The sequence below is a fragment of the Pteropus medius genome, unplaced genomic scaffold (genome assembly GCF_902729225.1).
Source record: "Pteropus medius unplaced genomic scaffold, Ma_sr-lr_union100, whole genome shotgun sequence".
NCBI lineage: Eukaryota > Metazoa > Chordata > Mammalia > Chiroptera > Pteropodidae > Pteropus > Pteropus medius.
In genome coordinates, this window is record NW_024349797.1 from 5,992,320 (window position 1) to 6,012,165 (window position 19,846).

Sequence of the window (19,846 nt, forward strand, 5' to 3'; positions counted from 1 at the left end):
CCATGCAAAAAGATCAGGGAGCAGGTAATTCCATGCTGAAGAAAAGGTTGGCTGATGCCCAAACGTAAGAACAAACTGGTGTCTCTGTGTTCAAGGAAACAAAAGGAAGCCAGGGTGCTGGGCTGTAACGGACAAGGAGAGAATAGTGGGATGAGCTATAGGAGTAGAGTGACCAGGTGGCTTTAAGTTTAAACTAGCACACTTCTGAATAAAAGATGGTGCTATTAATAATTACACCAGGACAATAAAAGTGAAATGGAAATTTCTGGGCTCTGCCTGGACAGATTAATACCCTATAGAGAGGAAACAAATCGTGTAGGACTTTGTAAGTCAGGCAGGGCGTATAAACATACTCTAAGTTCATCAGGAAGGCAAGGGAAGTTGTAGCAGGGGAAGGAAGTGATCGCTCTGGCTGCCATGTGGAGAACAGACTTGAGAGCGAAGACTGAAATTAGGGAGGAATAATTAGAAGTCTAGCTAGAAGACAGAGGTTGGGGCTTTAGCTATGGGAATAGACATGGACAAGGAGAAAAGTGCTAGATTCACTCAGTTTTGAAGGCAGAGCCAAGCAGCCTTGCTTACTCTTGGTAGATAGGCCAGTGTTTGCCAGCTGGATAAGGAGTGTAGAAGATTCCATAAAAGGAGCTGCAAGAGCAAAGTCATACAGGCAGCGTCCAGTCTCACAGCCAATAATGTATTCTATGGCAAAAGTGAAGAGGCACAGTGGGGACAGGCACTCGGGCTGGAGATTAAGATTTAGAATTCAGTGCTAAGTAGTAGGCACTGTGGTACCACTGAAAGTACTTGACTTGAAAGCGACAAGATTTGATTTGTTTCTAGCCCAATAGGAAAATAAAAAGATAACATAAAAATAAAAAATAAAAAAACACCCTGAAAACAGATGGAGATACCTTCTGATACCTAGAAAAATAAGAAAATAGAAACATTTTGAGGGTGGTATAATAAGATGTGGGGCTTTTATTTTTTCTAGAAACTGTCTACCCGTTCATCGAACACACGCCCTTGATCGTCTCATGGTTTATAGTATAATTAAGTGTTGACTCAAGGACTGCTGAGCAGGGTCACTGAGTCATAAAGAAGCTCCACGAGGAAACGTTAGAGACATATTAATGTCATGCACCATATACCTTACTTCTTCTGCTCCAGTGCTATTCTTGGCCCACTCATTTCTAAGTTTTAGCAATATCTTTCAGACGGGTGTGCCTCACATGCAGTTTTGGCAAGCGAAGCTTGGTGACGGAGCCAGATAACTTTTCCCTGTGGACTTTTAAACTCATCAGCTGTGGGCTGGTAATATAATTTACAACACACTTTTCCAGCCCTATAAAACAACTTTCTGTTTGCGGGGGAATGGGGCCCTGACAAGAAGTGTTTATAGCTTGATTTTAGCAGCGTTCTCCATTGTTGCTGCAGTAGCAGCCAGTGTATGATGCATTCTTGTCGTCTGCCAGACAGTTACAACTTTTTTTTTTTCTTTGTATTTGGCAAGCTAAGCACAACATTGGGCTTCGCTTAATACCTACCCCAGGATCCTATTACCTTAGGGAGTGGTAGCTGTAGCATGTGCCACCATCCTTTGAGACAAAAGATGAGACATAGTTGTTGGGTACTCCACAGCTGTGGCTTATAGTTTGATTAAATTATCTGATGACTTACTCGTCCAGATAAAATTCTAGTAAAATTTTATTGATAGAAGGTTTAAGGATGGGGAAATCTGAGCTATGTCACCCATGTATATGCAGTCAAATGATTATCTTCCTGTTAACTATATTTTTCTCTCTGTATATTAGAAGAGCTACTTGCCACTTATATCATTAGGTCAACAGGGTCAATCCCAGTCAGCCATTACCCCAGGTGACTGTAGCTAGAATTAAAGCTCTATAAAGTAGGAACCTTGTTTTTTCCATTTTTAGATCCCAAGTCTACAACAGTATCTAAAAACACAACCAGTGCTAAAACACTCTGTTGAATAAATAAGTCCCACTATTGACATAGTAAATCTGCCCTAATGATTTGGAAATGGATACCCCAAATGATGTAGTCTCCCAAGAAGAGCACAATGCTCTACTGAGCGTTGGTCAGAAGGTCAGTGAAGTGATGCATCAGCCTAAAACCTTGCATAGGATCCGTTATTTCTAATAACATTTAAGAGTTACAAAACAACATAGAATTCAGTTCTAGGACTAGTTTATTTACCTGGTGACTCTAGATTCTGCTGCGCACAAATATGGAGTTGTGAGATTTCCCTCTATTCTCATGTCGCTCTTAGTTATGTCTACTAGGAGATGTCTTTTAATTCATGTCTTTTGTGCATTGGATGCAGTGTCTGGCACTACCACAGTTCTTTTGTATTTGCATTCCATAGGTAACTCTGCTTAAGGGATGTTGGATACACACACACACACACACACACACACAGGCATACATACATATAAATGCATATATAATATATACATGTATCAACAATATTGTGCCTCAATAGATTTTTAAGTATTACATGTGTATGTGAGCCATCTGTTTCAGAACATTGCTGATTTTATACAATTTGATTTTGGAAGAAGGATCCAAATAAAAAAAAAGAGAAGATCTTCAATATCTCCATAAGAAAAAAGAAAAATCAAAGTGTTTATTATATCATAATATTATTGTATTTTAATATTACCTCAGCTTCCTCCATCACGAAATAAAAGGTTAGAATGCAGGTAAATTTTAAGTTTCTAACTAAATTTCTATGCAATTCAGAGATAGTAATCTCATAACTTCTCTGCTTTTTTTTTTTTTTGAGAAAATGATGAGCTGATTTTACTTCTATCAGTTAATCAGACTTTTGGAAATTTCTTCATTGGTTTGACTTTTCTAGAAAATTTGTTTTTTTTTTCCTAGAGAATTTGATTTTGGTTAACATTGAAATAATGGCCCGGTCTCTCTGTATGAAAAATATGCATATGACTGAGGTTTGTTGAGCTGGTACATTGTGGAACAGTTGACATGTAGAGAGTGTACTCTCTTTTGCTGCCCTAGAAACTTGTTTCTTTGGTCTGGCCTTGGACAGTTCTGATGGTCACATTCCAGTGAGCACAGCTATGCGCAGAACAGTTCTCTGAGCCTTTACCCCTATCATTTGGCAATTGACCTTCCCCTTGCTCCATCAGGCCTAGGGCTAGTGATGGGTGGTCTGCTCTTAATAGTTCTGAATACTGCATTAGCCCTGGAGGGTTCACTATCCCTTACTTATACCTTTATAAATATTACCTTTGTTAAACCTTCATCAAATGGCACAATTCGAATGGGCTATTTGTTTTCCATTACTATCTTGGCTGATTCAGTGTTATTATTACACATGCTGTGAATGGGGAAACTGAGGTCCAGGAATGTTTCACAGTTAAACAAGTTGCAGGTCTAAGATTCCATCCAAATTTTCTAAATCCAAGCTTATACCCTCAGTGACAGCACAGTGAGCAATGATTCTGAATGGAAGTCTGACCCGTGTGTGTAATTACAGCTCTGCACAATAGAGCTTTCTTGAATTGACTTAAAGAGTCAGAGAAATTGTCAAGAACATACCACTGTCATTTACAAATGTTTTGAAATTTCATAACATGTTTATAAAATAAAGCAATGGCAAAAGTATCTGGAATAAAATTGGGTAAGATTGCATCTGGTCTGTCACCACACCATTCTGCCTTCCCCGCGCCACGAGAGGTAGCCTGAGACCTCGATCATGTCATTTTCTTTTTGAAAACCCTCTATGTTGACCAATATCCAAATTTCCTAACTGTGCTTATTGGGTCTTTTATAATGGACCCTCTATATCATCCCTTTAGTCTTAACTTTTACCACTCCCATCCATATGCTGTAACCCATATAAAACCCCCTAAGTGGTTATCAACATGGGGACGGATATTTTTCCCCCAAGAGACCTTTGGCAATGTCTGGAGACATTTTTGGTTGTCATGACTAAAGGGACTGCACCTGGCACCTAATGGATAGAGACCAGGGATGCTGCTAAACATCCTGCAGTGCACAAGGCAGCTGCCACAGCAAAAAGTTGTCTGGTTCAGAATGTCAGTAGCGTCACTGTAAAGACACTCTATTTTGCCTTAGGCATCGCGAACTCCACTTGATCCTTGAATTTGCAGCATTGTAACTACCGTTTACCAGATGCCGTGCCGAGCACCACGCTAATACATGATGGCATTCCATGTCCTTATCAACTTTGTGCCTGTGGGTGTGCTCCTCCCTCCGCTAGAATGCCTTCCCACTCCTCTCTTTGTAGTTCACTCTTTCTCATTTTTGAAGCTCAAGTTACATAACCCCTCCCTAACAACTTTTGGGAAGGGTATAAGAAGCCTGAGCTGAATTCCTACAATACTTTGTTCATTCTTCTATATAGCAATTTACCTATTCGCATCAATAACTCCAACTTGCTGTAAGCTTATTAAGGACAGCAACCACGTTATTTGTGCTTCTTCCCTCTCACCCCTCCCCCATTTCAGCACTGTGTCTGGCACATAGTAGGTGTATCAATCATTGAATGAATGGGAAATATTTCTGCAAAGAGTGGAAAATTTCTTCTGAAGAATTGTGTTATGTTTAATTTTTGGAAATTAAGTCACATTTTGAATTCAGTAGGGAAAATTGCTATTTGAGAGAAAGCTGCATGAATTCTTTGGTCAAATGAACGTTTTCTTAAAAATTATACATTTAATAAACCAAGGTTTCTGTATCCCTGGTGTGTTTGTTTCTTTTTCTTTTCTTTTTCTTTTTTTCAATACTAAATGATTTTTAAAAGTACATACCTACTCTTCTTAAAGTGAGAAATATATGATTTCTTTTTTTTATTTTTTATTTTTATTTTTTACCATGGCTTTAGAGTGGTCTGGTTTTTTGGGAATGAGAAGCTAGTATGATGGTATGTAATAGCAGTGTTATGTTGAGACTGTGAAAGGTTAGTTCTTCTCAGCCTTATCTACAAGGCAGAGGACATCACCTCACATCAGTTTTGTTGGTTCCTGGAACTATTGGCTGCTTTTGGGTTTGTTCGAAGCTAGAGGTTTATGTTGTTACTCCTGCTGCAAAATAGAGATTTAAAACCTGGCAGCCATTCCTACATGGACTGCACACTGTTTAAGATTAGCCCAGTTTGGGAGGGGAAGCAGTTTGTGTATTTTGGAAGCTTTGTCAGAATAAAACAGACTTAAGTAGTATGCGAAGCCAGTAGCTGAATGAGCAGAAGGATGTCTCAAAGGTACAAAAAGAGAAGAGGGTGAGAATAATGATTATTTAGTGTACTTTGCTTACAGGTTTGGACTTGAGAGTACCTACTCTCCATAGGAGATGGCTCAAGGGCTGATGGGAATATAGTGCTAGGAAGTCTACTTGGTATGCTCAGTGCACAGTAAGAACTGGCAAAGTCCACTGCAGCAAGCACATTGCTCATTGCTCATGATGCTGTATTGATGTCACTGGGCCTCCTGTGTTTGTTTGCAATATCACATCAATTGTGTTATCGACTAATTTTGTTTTACCCCTTTCTTCTTATTGCCTACCAATCTGGCTTTCTTCTTTAAGACTATATGAGATGTAAATGGTGTCACTTCCTTGTATGTGTAGGCAAGAAGAACCTCTGTACCATCTCCTACAGTCAGTTTTCCCTATAGTTTTTACTTCTCTTGGTTAGGACTTCATCACATCTAATACAACCTGTGCTTATAGTAAGATTAAAGGATTCTCAAGTTTGGGTTGTTTTCTGTTTCTTTGGTGTTAGATGTAATCATTTGATTATGAAAAGGAGTGGGAAGATGGTAGGGAAAAATCGCCTCTTTCAAGTTAAACAAAAAAAGAGTATATCAGCCAAATAATCATTGACCTCCAACTCAGTATCGCAAATCTCCAAAAATAAGGGCAAGACAGATGATTCTTAAGCCAAGCCAAGAGGAATGGCCAAGCACGCTAAGTCTGCCTTTGCTCTTTAGGTATAGTACTGTCTAGTTGATAAAAATACTGAGAATTATCCCTAATACCATTATAGAGGGAAATAGACTAAGTAGATGTTCTTATCCTGTTTTACCTTTTAATGAAGCATAGTAGAAATGGCTATGGGAGGGAAATACATGTAACAGAAACTGGCAATGGGACTAACAATCAAAGAGAAGTTATCAGGGCTAAATGGATCAGAAGACATAATGTGTCCTCCTCCATTGCTTTGGGATGCGCTCCTTAACCAATTGGGGTGACTTCTGATATAGGGCATTTAACAAGGCTTCAAACACGAGAACATAGTCTTGGTAGCTAAAGGAAGGTCATACAGAGTCTTGATTGAGCTCTTTATCTCTCCCCTTATTTCCTTTCCGTAGTTCACCATCTATCAAACTATAGAAAAAAATATGTAGAACTAAAAATACGATGCCATTAAAAACTGTACATGACTCTAAGAATCAGTAAGTCACTGAACAATCATTATGAACAGTTAGAAACTCTGAACAGAGCCACCTGAGTATGAGCAAGAAAGTCATTGACATGACAATGCAAATACAAAACAGCAGAAAAATAAAAGAATAAAGAAAGAGGGAGGGCTCAGTCAAAGAATTTTCTCTAGAAGAAATAAACACAAGGACAGAAAACTTTCCCATGAGCTATATTCTGTAGCTCATTTGAATTATAGAATGATTTAAGAAATTTTAATGCCACGAGAATTCAAAGAAACCATTAAAACTAATTGAGTGAAAAGAAAAGGGAGATTATAGATGGAAGGAAAAATATGAGGGCCAAAATAATGCAATCACATAACTAATTTGAAATAATTAGTAGCAATGGGGATGGTGCAGAGAAAATATAGCTCAAACATCATAGTGAATGCTGATGAAAAATTTATAGAGACTAAACGCATCATAGAGAAACTAAGAGGTATGGAGGAAAGATAGGAAAATTGGATCCCTCAAATAGAAAAACAGCACTTTAACAAAGAAATTGTCCAGAGGTCTCAAACCAGAAATTTTTCTTGCTATAAAGAATTGACTCTGACTCTGAAGTTCAAAATAACATGTTGGGTTCTAAGACAATTGATATAGTATACTCAACAATGAGATATGTATTGATTACGTCATTGGACTACAAGGAATAAAATAACATTTTTCAAGCATGTAGACAAAATTTAATCTCTATTAGAGATTACTGGCATTGTACAGTCTCAAGTACAATAAAGTAGTGTCTATAACGTTCTGTCTGAAATAAGGTGCGACTTTAAGAATTATATGTAACCATGACATAATCCAAATATAAAGAGCAAGCTATTCACAAACATGAACAAATTTTTTAAATAACACTAGTGAGTTCTTTTTAAAAAGGTATTACCATAAAATTCAAGCATTTAAAAGATGAAATAAAATTACTCAGAAATGGAGAAAGTATGATAAAAGGTTTGGTGAGAATGATGACCACATTTAAATGTACAATAAACTCATGATGATTATACACATTATGAATACAGAACAAAGCATACCTGTGTCAGAGATCTCCAGAACCACCGTCAATCTGGATAATTCTCTGGATGGACTCACAGAACCCAGAAGCTGTTACATTCATGATTATGGTTTAATACAGCAAATGTAACAAAGTAAAATCAGAGAAGGGAAAAGGCACATGGGGAAGTGTGGAGAAAACAAGGCACAAGATTAAAAGAGTCCTCTCCCAGTTGGAGTCAACAGGATGTAGTTAAATTCTCCAGCAATCATGTGACAACACAAGCAAAGCGTTGCCAACCAGGGAAGCTCCCTAAACCTGGAGTCCAGGGACATTATGGGAGGTCAGTCACATAGATGTACAGTGCTTATGTGACTGATTTCAGTTAATGATGCTCCAGAGCCCCAGAGGGAAAGCAGGTAGTCTCTGTAAATCACTCTGTTTGTTTGAATTATCTAAACCAACTGGTACAATGTGGCTCTAGACCTTAGGCTTGTAAAGGACTCTTATTATCAGAATATTTCAAGAGCTCAATTACCACGAGCTAGTGAAAGGCCAGTTATGAAAATAGACCTGTCTTTGGAATGTACAAAGTTCAAATAACTCAGGTCTTTTAAGTTAACCCATTCCTATACAACATGTAATAAAAATAACAAAATTAACAACAAAAATTTAGTGATGAAACAGAAAATGAGAAAGAATAGTGTCTCACTTTTCATAGAAATAAGTTAGTCTTTACTGGCTAAATTTGAAGTACAAAGTACAAAATAATGACACCAATCTTCACGTGTTTAATACCTTATAAATTTGAGTGAGTTCTTTTAGGAAAATACTCCTCTTAAAATTTTTATTTGAAATTTGAATTTTTTCTTGTGTTAACTTCATGTAAAATTAAAGTTAACTTGAATTAAAATAACGTAAATATTTTTCCACTTTTTAAAGTGTTACTATTTATGTATCCTTTTATTTGCATATATGCTTAGAAAAATACCTGGAATTATGCTGCCCTAATGTTAATGATGGTTATTTTTTGATAGAGTAATGTGGAATATTTTACATTTTTTACTTATGCATATGTCTACATCTCTTCAATTTTTAAATAGTGAGTGAATGCTATTTAAAAAAAATAGCGATTTTTCTTTTGAAAAGGAGGAGGAGAATGAAAGACAGGAAATCATGACTCTGAGACTAGTTTAACATGGGAATAGTGCTCTTATTTTGAAAGAAGCGCAAGCATTGTGTGGATAAAGGAAATACATACAAATAAAGTAAATACTATCATTTTCTTCTCTCCTGGATTATTTCTCTTAACACAAGAATTTCAAAGAAAACTTTTTCCACACTAACTTCTATCCCATCACTCAATATCCCAACGCCACCTCCTTCCTTTATTTGGAAGAGTTTCTGAATTGCTGTAGGAATATAGCTTTTCCCTTTACTGGCCAGGAGATGGGAATGTAGAGAGAAGGGTAATTGATTATTGAGGCTGAAGAGCAATTATGGAATAGGTAAATAATCAGACAATAAGAAACATCAATACTGAAGTGTGTTTTTAAATATTGCAGTGATTAAATAATATTATTTATACTTCTCTAGAAAAAGAAATGGGCTTAGTATGAGAAATACAAATATATGTCACTTTCTCCAAAAAAAAAAAGAGGAAAATTTTATGGAGAAAGGTATGTGAGACATTTGTAATAGTCAAAATAGAGAAGTTTGGAATGGTTGGGTGAGGAATTTAACAGACCCTCTCCCCAGTGACAAAACCATTTATTTAACTGGTGAAAATTATTTAAACATACAACCATTTAAAATCTCTGAAAATTGTTCTAAGGATATACAACAAATGAAGAAACAATTTTTAAGAGATTTACTAAATCTCACTAAGAAAAGTGAGAGCTGTATCATTTAAACCACAATCTTCTTCCATCTCCTATGCCACTCCTGCTCCTTGTAATGGAAACTTTATTTCAGGTAGATATGGCCAAAAGGCAGGAGCCCTGTCTCCTGCCACTTAGGGTAGGGCTATAGTTTTACCTCAAATGGGGCAGATAGCTGGTAGTTATCAACTTAGCCCAGTTCCATGTTGCCAAAGCATTATTCCTGGTAGACAGAGTCAAAAATAGGGCTTGCTTCTCCTATTCAGTCCCATTTATAGGGCAGAAACTCTATCCCAGGTATGGCATGTCAAAAATGTCAGGGCTTTACTTATCACTGTCCCAGCTTACTCATGTATTCCATGTTGGGCGGGGGGTGGGGGGAACTGGGAAGACCAGAGTTTACCATCTTCCCCCAGTGTCCACTCATAAAATGGGAGTACCATTCAGGGAGAAGCAGGTCACTGATTTTTGCACCAAGCTAGGGTGCAGTGGCACAGTGATTCTGCCCAGGGGTAGACGCAGACTGTCAGGATGGAGAACTGTACAACTCTGCCTAAGGTGACTATTTGGAACAGAGTTTAGAAAAGTTCATGGCTAAAGGGCTTTTGTACACAGTGGAGATCTTGGTGACTGGCAATTCTCAGGTGGCAGGTAGCTCTATAATACCAGTAGCAATGAACAAAATGACAAATTAACCAGAAGTTTAACAGAGAAAAATCAGGGATAGAGAAAGCCATGAAGGTTCATTCTGGGATCACACTCATCCCCAGGGGTCTAGATGGTTGCGCACATTTACTAGGCTACACTCACTCAGGACTAGTTAGAATAGGACACAGGGCAGATTTGAAAGCATTCCAAGCCACACACACATCTATCAGCAAGGGGAAGAGCTGTATTGGCTCAAGGGGCTTAAGTACAACCTTTTAACAAACACTGACTGAACAATGAACTACTTTTATTCAGAACATATTCCTAGGAAACCAAGCTTAAAAAATACAACCACGTTCATCCTTAGTGTTCTGGAAAACTGTGCATATTCTCAAGGCTGCACCTGCTCAGGAAAGACAAGAGGGGCATCTTCCAAGTACTAGTTCCTGGCTGAAAATGAGACAAAATTTTAGACTCTCTAAACTGTGAAAGCAGTCTCCTAGTCACACATATCCAATGGATAAAGGGTAAAAATGAACTCACTAAGGGACTTAAGTATAATATTTGATTATTAAGTGGTTTATACTGGCCCAAGCGTAACACCTAGGAAGGCAGGCTAAGAGATAAAAACAAGGAAAAACAGCTGATCAGGGACAGCAGAGCCGTCACACTGCCAGGAAAATACAGGTCACAGAATTAGTTCAGCCAAGTCATTAGACAAATAAACAAATGGAAAAACAACCAACAATAGTAGCCCTGGTGATGGTGGTGGTGGGGGTACTACTCAGATTGCTACAATCTGTTATCTAAAATGTCTGGTTTTCAACAAAATTGTGAAACATACAAAGAAACAGGAAAGTATGATGCATACACAGGAATAAATACAGGCAATAGAAAATGCTTTTGAAAGATTCTAGTTATTGGACTTAACAGACAAAGATGACACAGAAGCTATTATAAATATGTTAAAATAATTAAGGGAACTATGTGTAAAGAATTAAAGGAAATTAGATAATGATTTATCAAATAGAGATAAAAATTACACACACACATGCATACATACATATACATATATGTTTTAACTCCAAAATCTCCATTTGGATATTATATAAAAATATGGGAGTTGAAAAGTGTAATAACTTAAACAATTCACTAGAGGGGCTCAACAATAGATGTGAGTTGGGAGAAAGAAGAATCTACAAACTCGAAGTTAGATCAATAGAGATTATACAATCTGAATATGAGAAAGAAAAATGGAAGAAGATAAATGAACAGAGTGCCCAAGAATTGTGGGACACCATTAAATGTACCAGCATATGTATGATGGAGTACTGGAAGGAATGGAGAGAAAGAGAGAAAATATTAAAAGAATTAATGACTGAAAATTTGCCATATTTGATGAAAAACCCTAATCTATACATTAGTGAACTCTAAGTAGGATAAATATAAAGAGATTCACATCCAGGCTCATCATAATACAGATGTTGAAAGCCAAAGACAAGGAAATCTTGAAAGCAGCAAGAGAAAAATAATTCATCCTATATAAAGCATAAAAATAAGATTAACAGCTGATGTCTCTTCAGAAACAATGGAGACCAAAGGCAGTGAGACAACATTCAAACTGCTGAAAGAAATACAACTGTCAACCAAGGATCCTATATCCAATAAAGCTATCTTCCAAAAGTGAAAGTGAAATAAAGACATTCCCAGATAAACACAAACATAGAATTCATTGCTAGGATTCTTGCCTTATAAGAACTATTAAACTAAGTTCTTCAAACTGAAAGGAAGTGACAACAAACAGTAATTTGAATCTACATGAAAATACAAAGAACTCCAGTAAAGGTAATTTTATGTAGGTAAAGATAAAAGAGTGTAATTACACATTTCTTTTTCCTCTCTTAACTAATTTAAAAGCAATCGCATAAAATGATATCTATAAAACTGTATTGTTGGACTATAACAGATAGAATTGTAATATATCTGACAATTAAACACAAAAGAATGAAGTAATATTGGAGAAAGGAAATGACACCAGATGGTAACTCGAATCCACAAGAAGAAATGGAGACAGAAATGGTAAATAATAAACTTAATTAAAAAAATTCTATGTATTTGAGTTCTTTCTTCTTTTAGCTTAAGAAGACACATTTTATAGAGCAGTCATTATAACAGTGTATTGTTGAGTTTGTAACATATATAGACATAATGTGAATAACAATAATAACAAAAAAAGAAGATAGGGAAGAGCTATCTAAAAGTTTCCGTATCATACTGAAATTAAGTTAGTATAAATATAAAACAGAGTCTGATAAATTAAGATGCATATTGTAAGCCCTGGAGTAACCACTAAGAAAGTAACCCAAATGTGAGTCATTAAAAGAATTAAAATGTTAGGAAATATTCATGTAAGACAAAAAGGAGTTGTCAAAGAGGAAAGGAGGAACCAAACAGGAGAACAATATAACAACAATTGTGTGGGTTTTCGATGGTGTGGTCTCTCAATATTCAATATTCAGTAATCCAGTAGATTTTTAGATTAAATAACTTTCCTTTTTTTAGACTAATTTTTTTCCCTCAAATTAGTACTATATTCATGATACTCCTTATATTTTAAATCTTTTAAGCAAATTAATATAAATCTTGGAACAGATTTTGTTTGGGTTGATTCCTGTATCTAATTTTCTGCTTCATCACTCTCCCCTTAAAAATATTAGGTTAATAATAGAAAACACTGACAGATATACACACAGATGTACACATTGAGATACATACTTTACTTTGCACCATTAGCTATTTAACTACATAACTCACCTGATAGTTATTCTCTAATACTGCCAACATTGAAAGAAAGATATATTCATTTATATACATGTTCTGGTACTACACATATCCAGAGAGATAAAAGTGGCCATTAATTTTGGAATGTATTTAAATTTAGCGCATGAAAACAATCATTTAATAACTCAATGAATACCTTAATATTTTTTTAAAAAAGAGTGTACATATGTGTGGTTGTGTATAATAGAAGGTACGTAGTAATGATTAATGGTGTTCATAATTACACAAATACTAAGAGCATTGTGCATGTTTGTGTATAACAGTATATTACTTAGAAATATATGTATGGCCTATGTTAAATAACTTTATATGTTCACAAATAGTATAGAATTTTAATGGCATGTATGTATATGTGTGCATGCACATGTAAATATACACAGGAACACCACACTCTACCATACACACATACATACACACACAAGAATATTGCACTCTACCATGAAACATTATAGATGTGCTTTGGGTTCTTAAGAAAGATAGGTGTGCTTTTGGCATAGTTGTCTGACAATTTGGTAGAATGGTTTAAGTATACAACTATGAGAATCAGACTGCCTGCGTTCAACTCTCAGCTCTGCCATTTGTTAGCCTTGTGATCTAGTATCTATAAAATATAATAATAGTAATAATGTCTTCTTCATGCTGTCCTTGTGAGGATTAAATGTCTTCTTTATGTAAAGTCCTAGACAACAACGGGCAGTAAGTGCTCAATAAATTTTAGCTATTGTTATTGATCTTCTTGTGATTCTGCTCTTTCAGGAGATAAAAGTTTTGTTGTTTTTTTTCGACATCTGGAGCATATGTTAAGTTTAGATTATGTTTCTCATCTAAGAATAGAGCTTCATAATATGCCTTTTATTATGATGGTATCTGCAACTGTCACACCTTTATCTGTGATCCTCTTAGAGTTTGCAAATTGCAATGTACAGCTATTAGCACATCATGAATACTACCCAGGTGATGGCTGCTTCCCAGGAATAATCAGGTGTATTTATTTTGCTTTTCACGGACTTTTGTGTATTATGTAAATATGGTGGGGGTATGATGATGACACAGACTATTTTGAGAATCTTCCACGCGGTCTGCCTGGTCTCTCCCTCTTCCAATTCCATTTATACATAAGAGCAGAAGATGTTGGTGTCTTTTGTTCACTGTTATGTGCCGAACACCCAGAAGAGCACCTGCTACACAGTATCACAAATAAATGCATCATAGTAGCTTATAATCTAAACCATCCATTTGATTTCCAATGTCTACAAGTCCACTGATTTTATGCCAGTCTCGAATTACATTTATAGCTACTTATCCAAATATACTAGATACTTCTGTTAAATTGAATAGCTGTCATCTAAGCATCCTCCTTCTTTCTTTCCTTTATGTGTATAGAGGTGCTATTTCATCTACTTATCAAATCTATGCTATCCCTTCTTTGGTTACAGATCCCACCAGTCTACCAAGACCAGCTTAAATTCTACCCATCTACTCTCCTCACCTGCATGCCTCTATCTTTCTTGACATATCTTTCTTCATCTCATTTAGTTATTTTTGTTTCTAGTACATTTAATTGTGCATGCCATGTCTCTCTTCAGAACAAGGACCTTGCTCTTATACTTTTGCACCCTCCATAGTGCATGAAGGTGGGTAACAACTATTTGGCAACAGCAAATATTTAACGAGGAACCACTCGATGCCAGATACTGAGCCCAGTTTCATAGAATGTGAACGATATTTTCTTCCTGTGTTCTCTAAAAATATTTGCTAAATGAACGATTAAACAAATTCACATTTTGAGCAGAATGCTGTTGCAGAACAGGCTCTGGACCTGGCATTGAGTATGCTGGGTTAAATCCAGTCTCTGTAACTTTGAAGTGATAACTTCCCCCTTGAAGAGCCTTGGTTTGAAAGCAGGAATACTAGACTCAAGTTGTAGCATTAAATGAGATAAAATATTGGGAGGTTGGAGGACTTGTAACCAAAGTGCTTGGATGGGAGAAGATATCAAATATGGGTTTGTTTCTTCCTCTAGAAGTGCCATTTGAATACAAGTGAAATGACTGGTTCTCATGGGTGTCATTAGCTTTTTTTTTTGATGTAGCTCCAAATCTATCAATCTTCGTTGAATGGGCCAAGCAAATTCTTACAGTACCTAGCCACTGTTACTGGGGCCAGGCTGTGCCACTGCTCTTCTCTCCTTCTAGAAGCTCTCTGGTAAAATGCTATTTGTTGGCTGTGGTGGTTATAAACTGCTTTTCTCCTCCTATCTTTCATGAAATGCTTACAAGATTCTATTTTGATTTAATATGATTTCATTTTATCTATAGCAGAAAACACAAGTCACCCGTCTATGAATTTGGTGTCCTCTCCATTCTACTCTCCTTACACTGGAAGCCAAGGGAAACTGCATTCTTTCATCCCAATGATCTCCTCCATTCTTCTTTGCAGAGGCGTCCATCTTGAGCTATGATGGCAGCATGTACATGAAGATCATCATGCCCATGGTCATGCACACCGAGGCAGAGGATGTGTCCTTCCGGTTTATGTCCCAGCGAGCTTATGGGCTGCTGGTGGCTACTACCTCCAGGGACTCCGCCGACACCTTGCGTTTGGAGCTGGATGGAGGACGTGTCAAGCTCATGGTTAACTTAGGTATCGTATGAAGTACCCTCTGCCATTCCGTTTGGGCTTGTCTTCCCTTTCTTTTCTTATTTTCATTGGTTTGATTGAATTCTTTGTTTGTTTCTTGAAAGTTAGCTGCTCACCTCTTGTTTAATAGACCAAGGATAAAACCCAACAGCAACAAACACCTTCTCCTTGTTTATGCATGAGGTTTTGATGTCAATTTCTGGTTTCTGACCGTGGTGGTTTTTTTTTTTTTTGTTTGTTTGTTTTTTGTTTTTTAAATTAAATTATTTGTTTTCTAAGTTTCCTTTCTTGGTTTTTTGGAACTGTTTAGCTTTGTGTAAAACACGCTACTTTGGTCCATCTTTTGATCAATCACATTCTCATTAAGTCCAACTCCTTGGTCACCACTCAAAACAGTCAAAGACGAGGTCAGGGATAGGGCAGGAAATGGAGCCCAAATGGAAGGATGGGGTTGGCAAGAAGTAAGCTGTGAGAGTAGAAGGAGAAATGCATTGTTTTTAGCTCCACAAATGACAATGGTGAATTCTGGTGGCCTCGATGACACTGGTATCTCCTTATACTTTCTTCTAATGGGGAGCACAAGTCAAATTATTTCTTTTGTCCTGTTGGAGAAATAATTCTATAACTCTGGAGTCTCTGACATGTGGAAGGAGAATGTGGCTGATATGTACTTCCGTTTTCCCTCCTGACATTTTTATCTATCATTCAGAAGTCCTTTCTATAAAGATTTTATGTCACACTGTTACTCTTCAGTTACTCTGATCTCCTCATATAATACATATCCATTTTTTCTTAGTATTGAAAAATTATGTAATACCAAACCTGTAGCTTTATTGGGAGAGGATCTGTTCTTCTACTATATTACCTATAACAGATACTTTGGAAATACCCCTGCTTATGGCCTCACATTCTCTCCTGCTTCTATCTTCCTGACTGGATTGTAATTGATCTTCTATGGAGAATGGTGGCCTCTTGGTTTATGGAAGGAAAGAACCAGCACTCTATTTTCTGCTGTCAGTGGCCTGTGTTGACAGGATTAGTCATATAACTGAGTCCAGACTTTCTAAGCCTATAGATTCCTTTGGGTATGAAGAAAATGTCTGGATATAGAGATCCTTTATAAAAATTTCAGTGGAATGATTTGTCAGAGGCATTGAGAAGACATGATAGACAAATATATTAGATGCAAGACCACATAAAACCCTAGACAGCCTGATGGGAAGGTGGGGTTTTGAATTCATACCAGTCTTATCTACTGTCAGGTTAACTGGTCACACTTGGAAAATGCCTATGCTACAATCTTCAATCTCTAGGAAACAGAAGACTGTTTTGAGCAGTGGCTTGTTTAGTTATGTCTTCTTTTCCTTCCAATTTGCAGCTTTTACAACACCGTGCCCTTTTTCTTGTCCACCACCTTCGATTTCTGTTGTCAGAGTCTCTTGGTTTTTCTTTTGTTTGTATACATGTGTGTTTGGTTATTTTAGGTTTTGTTTTTTCTCTTTTGCTGAATCTTTGTTGTGTCCTTGAGTTTCTAGTCCTCCCCATCATCAGCCATGGTAAATCAAAAGATGGTATTCAACCCTTCAAAGGCCCAAAGCCTGCGGCCCGCATAGCAAACAGCCTTGAGAACAGAGCGTACTGAGCAGCCTGCAGGGACTGGCATGCCCCTGTCCCTCTCCCCTTCCCTTTCCCGCACCGTCCTCTCCACCTTCAACAAACCGACAAAAGAGGATATTACCTAAAACCAACAACCAGTAGTGGATTGTCTACTTCTCTGAAAAACAGCAGAAGAAATACAAAATAAATATTTAAAAAAAAAACAACACACAAACAAACAAACAAACCCAAACAATACCTCTTCATAGCTGACAGAAAAAGAAGATGGAGACAATTTTTACCTCTGCTTCTATTTCAAACAGAGAGCCATAGATTAAGGATGATTCAGCCCTGTAGGGTTATGGGGAAATGCACACTGTTTCTAAACAGACAGCTTTTTTTTTTTTTTAAAGATGTTGTTTTGTAAAGATTATAAAGCCAACTATAATGAGTCTCACATCTTAGAAAGAAGAATGGGGGTACGGGGAGTAGATAAAAGGGGATGAGGAAAGAGATGGGCTGGCTCTCTTTCTTACACACACACACACACACACACACTCTCACACTCACACTCAATCACTCACTCACTCACTCATAGATCCCATGTGCATTCCTAGAAGCATTATTTTTCTATTTTAAACTCTCACTAAAATCTGGGAGATGTGCTTTTCAGAAAGACTTTGCTTTTGCCTCTTGGTTTCTTTTGATGCACAATCAAGCCTAAATCCTCCTACGTTCAGACATGTTACTCAGAAGAGAGTTCGCCCTTCCCTAGAGAGTACTGTGCTTCTCCCCAAACAACTGTTTTTTCCCTGAAGGGTACGGCTCACCACAATGACTAGTTTGGATTTATTTAACTTTCTTTCAAACCTGACGTGGAAAACTGACCTTCAATTCTTTGTACTTGAGTATACACAACTCTTCATATTCAGGCTTCGTTTGAAGGTTCTCCTCCTACCCGCTCCCCAAAATGTACCCCTTCGTGAATGTTTTCTTTCTCCTTGTCATGGGGTCATATTTCCCTTTTATTGGTTATAGAAAAAGACATCTTCAAGCAGAGTTTGTGTCCACATGCATTTCCCCGAAAACTAATTGCCAATGATCACTTTGTTTCCTCACTCCTTTTAAATCATGTCTTTTTTCTAGTGCAGGCTCAAATGATATTCTGATTTATTTCAAATTGGTCCCACATATAAGCTCATGCTATAAAAGTCCAGTATACGTTTCTCTGATGTAATGTATCTCCTTAAAGTCAAGGAGACTGGGCTTTTCCAAGGGCCTTGTTTTCTGAAGACAGCCAGCTGTGGTAACAGCAGGCACGAGAAGTATCCTGCAATACACAGCACATTTAAAAAGGTCGTTTGCTATTGATCAATCATTTTTTGATCTCTTCGAATTAAAAGATATAATAATATTATTACAGTGTATTTCAAGATTTAAAAAAACTTTGTCTTATTTGAATTTTACAATAACTTTGTGAAATAAATCAAGAAAACATTTTTATGCTTGGTTTTACAGATGTAAAACAAAGAAGGACATATTTAACGTTTCAAAGCTCACATAAAAAGTTGGCAGGAGAGTTGGGGCTAGAATCCCTGTCTCTAAACTGCTAGGTCAGCGTAGGTTATCTGTTACCTCCACAGATCAATACCATGAGTCAATGATGTGACAGTCTTAATGACTTCTCACTTCTTTCCTAATGATCACATTTTAACATGCATAGAGGGAAGCTCCTCTTTCTTAGTGCCTGGCTTGAATTGAGCCAAACTAAAAAAAAGTCAGTGACATTGGCGTAGCTTCCTTTGTGGCCCTGTACAGCCCTCAGCAGAGTGCTCAGAACCCTTCTTGAATGACGGAGGCTCCCAGGGAGTGTCATGCATTTTAGTTAATTGCACTCAAATTCTCCAGATGTTCTCTTTCTGGGGACTTGCTGACTACAGTTTACTCTCTGCATCATTGAAGACACATTTCATCTCTTCCATGCTCAACCCCAAACTCATCAATATGGAAAATAATTATTTCTCCTCATTTACTAACATAAAAAAACTAAATTAAACAAAATGAGCCACATACACACATATAGCCCGCAAACACCATGCCAAGGCCAAGACAGAGAGACAGTGTTGGCTGCTACTGAAGAAAAATCTAAAGGAAATTGCCTTCTCAAGCTAATTTCCCAGATTCATTTTTTATTAAAAAATATATCCTTACTGTCCAGACTACCCTCTCTGAACCTAAGAGGTAGAGGGACTGAGGTAGCTTTTTCTCCTCGAACTATTTATTCTTTAAGTAAAGTAACAAAATAATTCTTCACTTCTTGACTTAAAATAACCAGTTGTTTGCCATCTTAAAATCTCCAAGTCTTCACATTGGTTTAAAGACACCGTTCAGTTTATGGAACCATTTGGGTGAACCCGGAGGACGAGGTAGTCTAAAAATAAAGTGCTCAGCTACACAGAAACTGAAGGAGAAAACCAGTCCTTGTTTACAAATCTTGGGTTTGTTGCTTTAGGCCCCCCTCCCTCTCGCTTTCCCTCTCGTTAGCCCGCCCGTCCATACCCCTGCTTCCCTGCTCCCTTTAATGCATCAGGAAGGGGCGTTTCTTCGGCTTTGGGTGATGGTCAGTGCAACCAGTAGCTGAAGCCTCACCTCTCTCTCCCTACCTGCCCTCCGCCTTCCCAGGTCTCACCAGGGGCATGGCCTCCTCTGCCTGATGATCGTACCAGTTGCTCCAGGGCTGTTTGCTCCCACTTTTCTGT

At 37.3% G+C, this 19,846-nt stretch overlaps 1 protein-coding gene across 1 annotated transcript in view; it reads left to right on the plus strand.

Moving 5' to 3' along the window:
- The window catches only part of NRXN3 (neurexin 3), a 1,605,778-nt gene that overhangs the window by 715,074 nt on the left and 870,858 nt on the right, over positions 1 to 19,846 (plus strand). Inside the window, exon 21 of the mRNA XM_039883931.1 lies at positions 15,291 to 15,494. Within this exon, the coding sequence (XP_039739865.1) occupies positions 15,291 to 15,494 (204 nt within the window). The remainder of the gene's footprint in view (positions 1 to 15,290; positions 15,495 to 19,846) is intronic.